The sequence below is a fragment of the Ahaetulla prasina genome, chromosome 1 (genome assembly GCF_028640845.1).
Source record: "Ahaetulla prasina isolate Xishuangbanna chromosome 1, ASM2864084v1, whole genome shotgun sequence".
Taxonomy (NCBI): Eukaryota; Metazoa; Chordata; class Lepidosauria; order Squamata; family Colubridae; genus Ahaetulla; species Ahaetulla prasina.
This window is the reverse complement of record NC_080539.1, coordinates 120,491,990-120,504,105: the sequence shown is the minus strand read 5'-3', so window position 1 is coordinate 120,504,105 and position 12,116 is coordinate 120,491,990. Positions and strand designations below refer to the sequence as shown.

Here is a 12,116-nt window from a genome sequence, read left to right as displayed (position 1 = left end):
CCATCCCGGAGCTGAGCGATTTTATCGTATAGATAACCACTAAACTCCTCGGCACGTCCCTGCAAAGGGTCATCCCGCACCTCCTGATGAAGGAGGGAGCGGGTCACCCGAAACAGGGCGGCCGGGCGGTTATCTGCCGACGCAATGAGGGTGGAGGCGTAGGAATGCCTCGCCTCCCTCATTGCCACTAGGTAGGTCCGATCAGCTTCGGAACGACTGGACCTCCAGGTGCTCTCTAGGCGTCTTCTCTGGCGTTTCATCTCCCTTAGCTCCTCGGAGAACCAAGGGGCCGGGCGAGATCTGCGCCGGGTCAGAGGCCGCAAAGGCACGACACGGTCCAAGGCCCCGGCCGCAGCCTGTTCCCAGGCCACGACTAGTTCCTCAGTCATGCCGTGGGCCAGATCCTCAGGGAATGGCCCAAGCTCCGTCAGGAACCTCTCGGGGTCCATCAGGCGCCTGGGATGGAACCAACGTATAGGTTCCGTCTCCCTGCGATGGTGAGTGGCGGTTCGGAAGTCTAGACGAAGGAGAAAATGATCGGACCATGACATCGGTTCTGTTACTAAATCATCTAATTCCAGATCATTTAACCACTGTCCAGAGATATAAATCAGATCCAGCGTGCCTCCCCCCATGTGCGTAGGGTCATCATTTACTCGAATCAGGTCCAAGGCCGTCATGGAAGCCTGGAACTCTCGAGCTGCTGTTGATAACAAGCCAGCTGATGGCAGGTTGAAATCCCCCATTACTATCAGTCTATCAGACTATCAGACTATCTCTACGTCAGGCCTCTTGAGAGATGTTGTGGATGTTTCTATCCCAGTGTCTGGAGGTTATTCGATTCTGAATGGGGCAAAACAGATTCCGACTCAATCCTATGAAGCCAGAGTGGCTATGGGTATTTGGAAGGTTATTCCATTTCTAATTCTGGATGAGGTGTCACTAAGATGGGCTTTTTCTGCAATAGCCCCTGCCTTATGGAATATTCTCCCTTTGGAAATTAGAGTGGCCCCAGAGTGCAAAGCTTTAAAAATTTGTCTATGTACCCAGGTCTGGGGCTCGGACTATGTTAAAGGCCCCATGTCGCTGATTAATCATGGCTATTTTTACTTACCGGTATTTATTTTGTGGATTTTTTTATTATTTTACTGTTTTATTTTTTTTTATATGATTTTAGAATTCTAAGCCTCCAAGTCACTTGGTTAATTTGGGTGGCTATGCAAACTGAATAAATAAATATTAGTCTCAATGACATCTTACACTTCTGAAAGCACTAATATGTTCAGGAGAGCCACATTCACTCCATTTGGGTCACAATAGAGCAACTAAAGTTTTAGGTCCTGAAAGCATGGGTGAAATCTACTTACCTTCCCTACTGGTTTAGAAGTGCATGCGCTGCGCGCTTGTGCTCACTCCACTTGCATGCATGCCATCATCACATCCTATTTTTGACCCTCTGCACATGCACAAAAGGCTGTGCGCATGTGCAGAGGATTAAAATCAGGAAGTTGCCGCTACCAATTCACTGAACCACGCACCACCGGCGCTACCGGTTCATGCGAGCTGGACAGAATCGGCAGGATTTCACCACTGCCTAAAAGCCACTGGTAGCATACAATGGAAAAAAGTTGATGTTAGCTATTCTTTGTTCTCACCTGCCTTGTCAGTGTCAGTGGGATTAGTTGCTGGCATGAAACCAACACAAACTTGTATGATGGGAGGAAACACATTCACAGGGGAAGTAGATGAGGCCACAGTAAGAACATCACATGCATAAACCAGGTTTTAACAGATTAACAGAGTTGGAAGAGATCTTGTAGGTCTTCTAGTCCAATCCCCTGCTCAAGCAAGGGACCCTACACCATTTTTGACAGATGGCAGTCCAGTCTCTTCTTGAAAGCTTCCGGTGATGAAGCTCCCACAACTTCTGAAGGCAAGCTGTTCCATTGGTTGGTGGTTGTACAATTTACTCCGTGAAGCATAGTTAAGACGCTGGAGATTTCAGTCAAGGTGTGGCTGTCTGCACAGAAATCGTCACATTTAACCATAGCGATCCCTAGTCTTAAGACAATTCCGGTTCAGCAGATGCAAGGCTGTGCGAGTTGCGGGTCCGACCACAACAATTACCAGTAACTGTTGTAGGGCGGGTTCAAAGCGTGCTGCAGCCAGAAGACCGGAGAGAGGGGCGAAGGCGGTGCGGTTTTTTGCTGGCAAGGAACGGGGGTGTGCGCTTGTGGAAATACCCATATTCACTGGAGTTTGTTCAATCATCTCCACCGTCTGGATTCTCGCCTGACACAGACTGACGGGGTTCGCCTCTTGAGGCTTCACGCTTCGAGACGCGGGGCGAACCCAAGCCGGCGGCAAACCCTCCGCAGGGGTTAAAAAAGCAGCCTTCGAGGAGGCGTGGTCTGGGGGAAAAGAAGAAGGTAAAAAAAAGAAAAAGAAGAAGCCGAGAAGATGCGCGGAGAATCCCGGCCAAGCAGCCGGCATCGGAGGAGGCCTCTTCCCCGGCCGGCACCAGTGTGGCGCGCGGGCGAGAGACTTTATTAAGCAGGTGTTGCTGAAGCGGGGTGTCTCGGCTGCTACAAGCGCCCACCCTCCAACCCGGCTCTGCTCCAGCTTCCCCGTCGGTCTGTCAAGGCCAGCGAAGCCGCCTTCCCACCCTCTTATCTGCCCATCCTTCCGCCCGCCGCCGCCGCCCCCCTTTCTCTGCTCTCCAGTAATTTATTTTATTTTATTTTTTCTTTGCTCCCTTTCTGGCAAAGCCCCCGAGCCTGCTCGGCCTTGGAGTGACCATGGCGCGCGCGAGGTAAGTGGCAAAGCCTTTCCCGGCGCGGCCCAAGGGAGGAGCGAGGGAGGGGTGGGGGGGGAGGGGAGGGGGCGGCGGTCGAAGCGTGCTGCACTGCAGCCAGAAGACCCGGGCGGAGGGGCCGAAAGGCGTGCGCTATTTTCCTGGCAAAAGGGGGAGAGAGAAAGAGAGAGAGGGGAGGGAAAAAAATTGCCGGTGGTCTACTTCCGGGTGTGCACCTTTATTTCCCTCCCTCCTTGCCAGCCTGGAAACCGACGGCCGAGTCTCTCTCTCTCTCGGCTCGCCTTTCTACGGCGGGCGAAGTTTTCCTTTCTCCAGCCTTGTTTTTTGTTTTTTTTTTAAGCCGAGCTTTTTAGGTTTTTAAAAGGCGTGTTGCGCCAAGGTTGGAACCGATCGGCCCTTCCTTCCGCAGGGCGGCCGCCAGGGGGCGCCGCGCCGGTCCCTCTTGTTCCTCCTCCCTTTTTCCCTTCGCTCGCCTTGATCCGCGTGTGCGGTTTCTGCTGAACGTGTGAAAAGCCGGCGAAGGAATCAGGCTTACGGCGATGGGAGGAGGAAGGGGTCATGGGAGGGGGGAGGAGGGAGGGAAGGGTGTTCAGGAAAGGCCACCCAAAACTTGGAGGAGAGAGCGCGAGGAAACTGGAGCTTAAAAAGGGTCGCGTACGTGGGAAGCCCGAGGCGAGAAGTGAAGGGACGCATAGTTTACATTATTTGCTATGCGAAGGCGCGATGGCGAGTGCAAAGGATGGAGTCGGTCTTTCGTTAAAGAGACTCTCATTTTTTAAAAAATAAAAATAAAGGCACCTCCTTTGGGGTTTCTAGGGGAGAAGAATGGGAAGGAGAAGCCTATCATTGTTTATGTTCTTGTGTATAAATCGGGGTCCTCTGAATGGGATTTTAAAACGTAAGTAATGGGACGCCATCTTGGACTATTTCATGTATTAGAAAATGAACTCCGAGATCTTGCTTGCTGCTTTTTTTTTTTAAAAAAATTGCTCTTCCCCTCTCCAGCACAACATTATTATTATTATTTTAATTGCTCCCAAAGTTGCTATGCATACCGTGGTTTCTTCCATGCAGGCTATTTTGCAATAATACTATGTAGCGAGAAGTAATTCTTTGCGAAACAATGTATCATTCTCCGGTGTTTTGGAATGAAAGGGAAAAATAAAGTACCTTAAGCATATGTTGTAAACTCTGTCGTCTCTTTTGTAATAATGGCAGAAATCTAGTTAGATTAATTTGACAGAAGTATCACCACAAGGTTCTAAAAACAGAGCATGGTGGGATTCTGTGTATGATTTCTTTTAAACGGAGAATTTTTTTCCTAGTTTACTGTACAGATAAATTCAAATGTATCCTGGAACACATTGTAGTGCATTAAGTAGTGATTTGGTGTCTTTCTCAGTTGTGAACTTCCCAAAAGAATACTATTTTTATTTCTGGACAATACATTATTATAGGCAACAACTATATTATATAACCTCAGAAAACAGAATGAAGCCAGAAGTGAATTATTATCTTAAAGATAGTTTGGCTAATGATGTGCAAGACATTAGCCATAGAACATCCAGTATAGATATATATTCTAAGGCTCAATATATTCAGTTAAAATAATGGGCACATGAGGGCACATGCTTCCTTCCAACAAACTTAACTATAGCTTAAAGGCAAAAATGCTTAATAAAAGAAATATTGGCACTGATGACTATTAAATATCATTTTTGCCACACATACATGAAAATAAGTTCCATTGTCTAATCATCCTAAATCCTTTTTTAAAAATTCTTTCCTCTGGAATACCAAATTATGGCTTTAGTATAAAGCAGGATTTATTAAATAAAAAGGAAGGTTTTTTTCCCTACAAAATTTAATAAATAAATGAATAAATATAATAAATAAACATTATCATAATTCAACCAAGGCTACATATGAAAACTTTTATCTGGTCATTTATAAACTGGATCTCAAAATGCAATGTTAAGAATCCTTTTTTAAAAAAATGTCTAAGTATAAACTGAAGAAATAGGGAAGAACAATAATCCTTGTTAAAATGTACACTTCATTCTTTAGATACTGATAAAAATTTCAATGCTGCCTCCCAATCAGAAAAATCTCTTGAACAGAAAAACAAACTGTAAATATTAACAGCAATATGTTTCTGTTTTTTTTTGTTCTAAATCATGTTATATTCCTTACTTTTAAAATTGCCTTAAAAGAAATTATTTTGATGGCTTGGATGTATACCAGAGGAACTTGTTGCTTACATCATTTATTTAAGATTATAATACAGCTTCTGAAGTGATTTATAATACTCATTTCAAAGCTCACTGTCACAAACACTTGATGGAAGAAGTGACAGCTATATTATAACTTTTGAAATAAATTCATTGTCACAGTTTAGCTTTCTTTTATTCATAATTGCAGAGATATAGAAGCATATGTATTTGCATAATAGCTCCTCCTATGACAGGATGTATCTACAAAGTCGCTGGCCAAAGTGCTGAAGCAAGACAGCCATCTTGATCATTATTATGTCCAATTGAAAACATTCTAAATTTCAGAAATGTTATTTTCTACTTAATTCCCTTTTTTATTTTTACATTTTCAACATTGTTTAATTTTTGTAAAAGGCAGATTTAGTTGCATGCCACATCATATTTTGTACCTTGGTGCTGAACAAAGTGTTAAAATTTCTTCTGATTTTAAATTAACCTGTAGAAATGGAAAGATTTAATTTATTTTGATATATCCAACCTAAATCATCCTGTGAAAAGAGACTTCAGGCATGAACAATAACTTTGGATGCTGAGATTTTGAAAGGCATTATGAAAGTTGATGTTGAGACTTCTAGCTAAGGGTAAAGAGTTTGCATAAGACCTATATTAAAGTTTCAGGCAAATCACATATGAAATAATATTGAAGAATTGGGTGAGTAATTTTGTTTAATGGTGCTAATTAAATTTTAATATATTTTTTTAAAAAAATATTCTTTGAAAACAGCTCTGTACCAGTTCACTTTAATTTCCTACTTTGGTTTTGCACACAGGATTGATTGACATTTGTCAATCAATCCTGTTCTATTCTAAAAATAGAATAAATTAATCCTTGAATTTTTGGATTTTCAGATTTGAAAAAAATGTGACAAACTGGGATAAAATCATACAGTTTATCATAATTTTATTTTTTGCCAAAACAAATTTGCAAAACAGTAATCAGTAAACAGTAAAAGAGTAAAACTGTTTTAATGAAGAAATGTGTTACATAATTTATAAAGGAGCGAAGTATTTTTTTTCTAATAAGTATTTATATATGATACAAAATCCAATTTATCATTTAAAGGAAAGAATACAGATATATATTTTTTTAAAAAGATATTGGCTATTGTTACAAATTTTTTATATGATTAGCATAGAATCTCCCAATTTATAAAATCAAAGGTGGAAATTCAATTCTCTAAAACTAGATTCAAAACCACACAAATGTAAGCTTCCAAAATCTGTAAATTTTTAAGTACTGCATATTTTGTTATGCTATAGTAGATCAAAACTTGCATGCCTCTGAAAACTGATATTTTCCTTCAGCTCCTCCCCAAAAATGTAGCAAACATTAATAGTTTCCAATCTGTCATTCTGTGCCATATATTAGTTTTTAAATTAATTACATCTGAAAAATTGCTGACATTAAATTTCCAGAGATTAAGTTTTTACCAACAATTTCTTTATAGATTTGTGTGAAAATATTTTTAATTCTGTAACTTCTCCATTAACTAAGGAAAAAAATCATTATATGAGATATGATCTTTTAAACTTTTTGGACCGTGCATAGAGTAAAACTTCCTAACAGCAAATTTTTACTTGCTTGTAGAAAATGAATAATTTAACATTGTGGACCTAATCTTAATCTTTCATTTTATATGAGAATAGATAGAATTAAAGCTAGGAATCCTGCATTTATACAATACTACAATCTTTACATAAGTGTCATCACTATAACTAAAATATTACTACTGATTATGAATTTGGGACTAATTTTCTCTTCAATAAAATATTAATGCTTGAAACACTAAGATGAATACAAATATTCTATGGGATTATTTTTGTTACAGTGAAAATGTAGGATAAATAAACTTCATATAAATTACCTTGAGTTTGTGTTTAAAGTCTTTATTTTATATTTTTATTTGCTTTATTTATATTTCATATTTCTTAACCACTCATCTCCCTCATAGAGGTGCTTAGTAAGAAATGGTATAACAGAAGTTGGAATAAATCATTTACTTAAAAACATAATTCCTATCAAAAATGAAAGTACCCTTTTTGATAAAATATAATTATTTTAATAATTACATCATGTAATTAACCTTTTTTATTCTCCAATGATTTGTACATTCATTCAGATATGTGCCTCTGAACTCAGTAGGGCTTACTATAAATATTTCAGCATTTCTTTAGGTTCTTTTAGGAGGCAATCTGAAAAGTCTATCTGCGTTTAAATATTTTTTAATGTTTTTACATACTGCATTTTGGTAGAAATGATGTAACTTGATACTGTCTCAAAGACAGTAATATTTTTAGACATAGATAATGTAATACACAACAATGATTTACCGGTAGATGTTAGTATAAAAATATACTATTAAAATCTACTCTTCTTAAACTTGGTCATTTTTTCTCTGAATTAAAAGAAACTGTAATTACATTTTTTTTAGAAACAATGATATAAAAACTTAAATTCAATTAATAGAATATGTTATTAAATATTCTAAACAATTCTGAATGTTTGGCCATTACTGTGAAAATTATTGGACATTTAATGAAATTAATGGATATGGTGAATTGATATTTTCATCTATCTTACATTCAAAATATAACTCCATTTGGATTTAATGGCTTTGATATTTAACATAATGAGGTGATCATGCTAAGTTCTAACATATGCTAAAAGGAAAAAAGGTAAAGAAGCATATGTAGATGAGCAAGTAACACTAAAGCTTGAAATCTGGCTAAGCAGAAGTATGTTATAAAATCTATTTCATGAAAAATGTTAAGAATGTATATAATTCTTAATATTCCACCCTGCATTTAGCATCATTGTGTATTAAATCTTTCATTTAGATAATTCAGCTGCCTTGAAATGGAAAAAAAGCTAAAATGTTATTTATTTTTTATTATGCTAAAAACAAGTTAACATTTTAGTATCAATATCTGGCAGTTGAGAACAATTCTAGGTTAGTTCAGTTAGTTTAGTTTTTTTGTTTAGTTTTGTTTTAAAAATATAGAAAATATTAGATTTAATTTACTTATTTGGGAAATGTATGTGAAACAGTCTTAATATTTCACTGACTCTTATAAGAATTGTGTTAATTCAAACAATAAAAAGGTAATAAGTGCTATAATGAAATATATTTTTAAGTAGGTTACTTGATCATTTTACACAGAAGTGAGGGCAAACTAGACAAACAGAATACTCTTACATTATTTTATTTATACAAAGTTTTCAAATATTAGTGAACTTATATTTCTTGTATGTCTTATATTTTCCCACAATTCTGTTATTTATGTATCATCTCAGTTTAATCTGTGTATAGTGTGTGGCGATTTCACCATGTAATTTCAATAAAGTTGATTTTTGTTTAATTGAATTTAAACAGCAAGTTTCCATCTGTAATTGATACTTCAGGTAGCTAACAAATTTAAGCATAATTAAGACAGATTAAGGAATTATAATTGGAAATATAATGGCATTCAAAATATCATATATTTTATATTGCTGAGTTAAATGTTAGGTTTGGGCCCTCCAAACACCTCCAAAATAACCCAAGACTCTTCTAATTTTGCAACTGCCTTTTGAGTAATGGAAGAATTTTATAATCAGGATTAGTTTATTGACATTGCCATGCCAGCCAGTGCAATCTGAATTAGCAAAGTCTTTAAACGTAACCTTATTTGAGGTTATGCTTGACTGTTCAGTATTATTCTTTGATGAAATAACCGGTTGAATAATGCTGTGACACTGTACACTTAATAGTGGAATAAAGCAAGTCATATACAGCACTATATGCTTTATTTTGTGGAGCAGATAGACAGACATGCACATAGCAATGAAGTACATAGAGAAAAAGAGAGAGAGAAAATGCAAATAGTATTTAATAAATGCCTTCTGACTATTTTCTTATTTTACTCCCTTCGCTATTTATTTACATTCTGCCATAGTTCAGCAAAATGATAAAATGTAGGCAGAACATGCTGCATAGTTTGCATTGCCCAATAATGCAATCAGGATTTGGACTTCGTTATTTTTCCTAGTCAGATCATGCCTGTGAGAAAAAGGATCAGTGGATTGTTGGATTGTGTTGCAGTTCTTGTTCTCACAAGAGTCCTGCCTTCTAATCTTTTTCTTCTTCCATTCACCTTATTTTGCTAGCAATGGTATCAAGGCAGGCTAGTGTAATACCACTCAAACACCAAATAAAACAAAGTGCTAGAACATTCCAAATGTTATTTTTTATCTTTTTTCTAGTAACCTTGGTAGTATCTGCTCTAGACCAAATTTTATAAATATCTGCTACTATTTGGGCAATTTTTGTCTCTTGATGTTTGGCTTCCTTTTATGTATCAAAAGGTAAACTTTAACCTGCCAAATGAAACTGAGCTGTTTCGTGGGAAATAGGACCTAGTTTTGAATTATTCAGAACAGAATCTGAGTATTTGCTTTGTCAATTATATAAGGGAAGAGATGCTGACCCTTTCAACTGCAATTTAATTATATTTTTCTTTGTATGTTCTTTCTAAAAAAGAAAATACTGATGTCTTGAAGTAGTTCATTTTGTAACATTTTCCTTATTGAAATAAAGAAGTTCTGTTTCCTTATAACTATCACACGCTTGAAACATATCCCAGTATCATTGTCTGTCTTCCTAATGATTAGTTTTTCTCTTTTGTTTATACTATTCAAGTTCAGTTTTGTTAAGTTTGGATGAAAAATGTCTGTATGTTACCATTGTTTAATTCAAAATAGTATTGTTGATTTATAAATTCAATCTATAATTTATAGAATACAAAGCCTAGTGGAAAGATTTACAAAATAATTTTTTTTTGTTTGTTTACATTTATACCCCGCCCTTCTCCGAAGACTCAGGACGGCTTACAATTAAACTTAGTGTCACACCATCTTCCATTTGCAAAGTAACTGAAATGGAAGCAGGTGACTGGGAGACACATATCAGTGTCTCTACCCAGTGGTTTGTGAATGTCAAAATTTATTTGCTCAATTATTGATATATTGACATTTCTTAAATATGCAGGGCACAATAGGCAAATAATCCCCATTAAGTAATGGAGTAATAGAATTAACACTTTAAATTCACCCAAATATTATTGTTTCTAATAAATCTCAAAAGACAGTTTAAATAGATACATGGAAAGATTTATTTATTACCTATGTCACCTGTCTAAAAAGTATGCTCCGATTGCATTTTGCTCATATTTGACCAAACTGAATGGCACCCATTTCATGTATATTTGTTGATCTGACTAAAATATTTATAGCATGGTATGATTAGTAAATGATAAATTCAACAATCCAAAAAGACTTTCAGGTACCTCTGCAGTTATTCAGTTATTTTCATTAAAAGATGAACACCTTCTCTGATGTAGCTTTGATGAGAGCCTCACCTATTATTAAATTTGTTGGTTGTAATGAGTTAGGTAAGCCTCAACCTGTTAAAAAGTTTATAGGTCACTTCATAGAGTCAAGAGCTGGCATTTTACAGCCGTCTAATGAGTTGTTAAACTAGAAAAGGGGGAATTAAAGAGAGTGCTCTGCTGGAATTAACACGGTAGTGACTGCAGCTCTCTGATTCCTAGGTCCTTCAGAAGACTATGAAATCCTTCTGGAAAGTTTCTTCAGATCCAGGTTAGTTCTTATTTCACCCCACTCCTTATCCATTCTGACTGTGTGCTTGTCTTAACTGTTTGTTATGAAGTTCAAATAGATAACAGTAGATGAACCATAGCTTCCCTAAGGAAGAAAGTAAACAAAAATACTATGCCTTAAGATTTGATTGTATCCTTCTTGAATTTTGAAGACACATGAAGATCCTTTCTGTGTAAGTGAAGGCTGTAAATTATGTAGCCTGGAATAATAATGATCTGGAACCTACCATAATCATTGTTGAGATGATTCCCATTTCTGCAAATCTCATTTTCCCCATGCACGTTAATTCTGTTCTAGGGCACTTGAGATCCTGCTAGAACACTACAACAGTTGATTTTCCTACAAGTCAAATGTTAGGAGCACTTATTTTAGTTTGAGAAAAAAACTTTGATTCTCCTGTAAAACATTCATTAAATGAAACCTCGAGGGTTTTGTTGAACTACGTAAACACCTAAATGGAACAGGTTTTTTAAAATCTAGATAGTGTGCCCTATTCTTTTAAATTATGTAAATGTATTTGGAGAAGCCACCCAAGCAGCACAAGTTCCTATATTTACTCAGAAGGATGTTTATGTCCAGCAGACTGTCTCCCTTATTGGTCTTCTCTTCCTCCCCCCCCCCCATTTGAGCATTTTGATCAAAGTTGAGCTATCAGCTCTGTTGATGTTCTTGGTTGACAAAGAACCCATCTTAAGAGTTTGAATTCGTTCCATTCTTCTCTCTCCTCCATTCCAAGAGATGCATTTCTGGCTCAGTTGGCTGTGCTTCAGGCTTCAAGGCTGCCCCTTGGTTAACAATTGCTGAAGATGAACTTTCCTGCTCCTTGCAAGATGCCCTCTCCCGGATGTGGGAGGAGGGCGGCGAAGTTTCAGTGGCGCATGCGCCCTGAACGTTTGAAGGTGTGTTTCCCCCCACCCTACCCCGCCCCGAAGATGTTATACGGGAAGAATGAGCCCCTCCCCGACACAATTAATGAAACGCGTTAAAATAAAGCAGCGCGTCACTTTGTACGGCGAACTTTAAACACCGTAAAGATAGCCCCTCCTTTTCCATCATCTGGCTCCTTTTTCAGGCAAGACGTTTCCGATTCTTTTGCTGCTTTTCCTTTCCACGTGGACCTACTTTTCTTCGCAGGGAAAGGAACCGGAGCAATTGTGGGGGGGAAACAACCCGGAGCAAGAATTAAGATAAGAGTTCTAAGCCTCGACTCCTTACCCGCGGCAACTCCGCCTGCCTCTATGGGGAGGCGCCCCTAACTGCCCAGACCGCCTTGTCGCTGACCTCCCTCGATCCTTTTATTGCCGCCGCCTGCATATCGGTTCGCAGAATCGGACTTGGTCCCGCACACCTCTCTGTTCGCTACTGATTG

At 38.0% G+C, this 12,116-nt stretch overlaps 1 protein-coding gene across 1 annotated transcript; it reads left to right on the top strand.

Annotated features, from left to right (window-relative positions):
• Positions 1-678: 678 nt before the first annotated feature.
• On the top strand, positions 679-11,576 carry LOC131194340 (uncharacterized). Its single transcript, XM_058175255.1, has 4 exons — positions 679-898; positions 2,325-2,812; positions 10,678-10,726; positions 11,484-11,576. Exons 1-4 carry the CDS (start codon positions 679-681, stop codon positions 11,549-11,551), a joined length of 825 nt encoding a protein of 274 aa, XP_058031238.1. The 3' UTR covers positions 11,552-11,576.
• Positions 11,577-12,116: the final 540 nt, after the last annotated feature.

Excerpts from the sequence above, each read along its gene's own strand:
- LOC131194340 (XM_058175255.1), top strand. The coding sequence starts at position 679 with ATGGAAGCCTGGAACTCTCGAGCTGCTGTTGATAACAAGCCAGCTGAT. Across the intron at positions 2,813-10,677 it reads GTGACCATGGCGCGCGCGAG|GTCCTTCAGAAGACTATGAA; the intron begins GTAAGTGGCAAA and ends TCTGATTCCTAG. Across the intron at positions 10,727-11,483 it reads GAAAGTTTCTTCAGATCCAG|AGATGCATTTCTGGCTCAGT; the intron begins GTTAGTTCTTAT and ends CTCCATTCCAAG.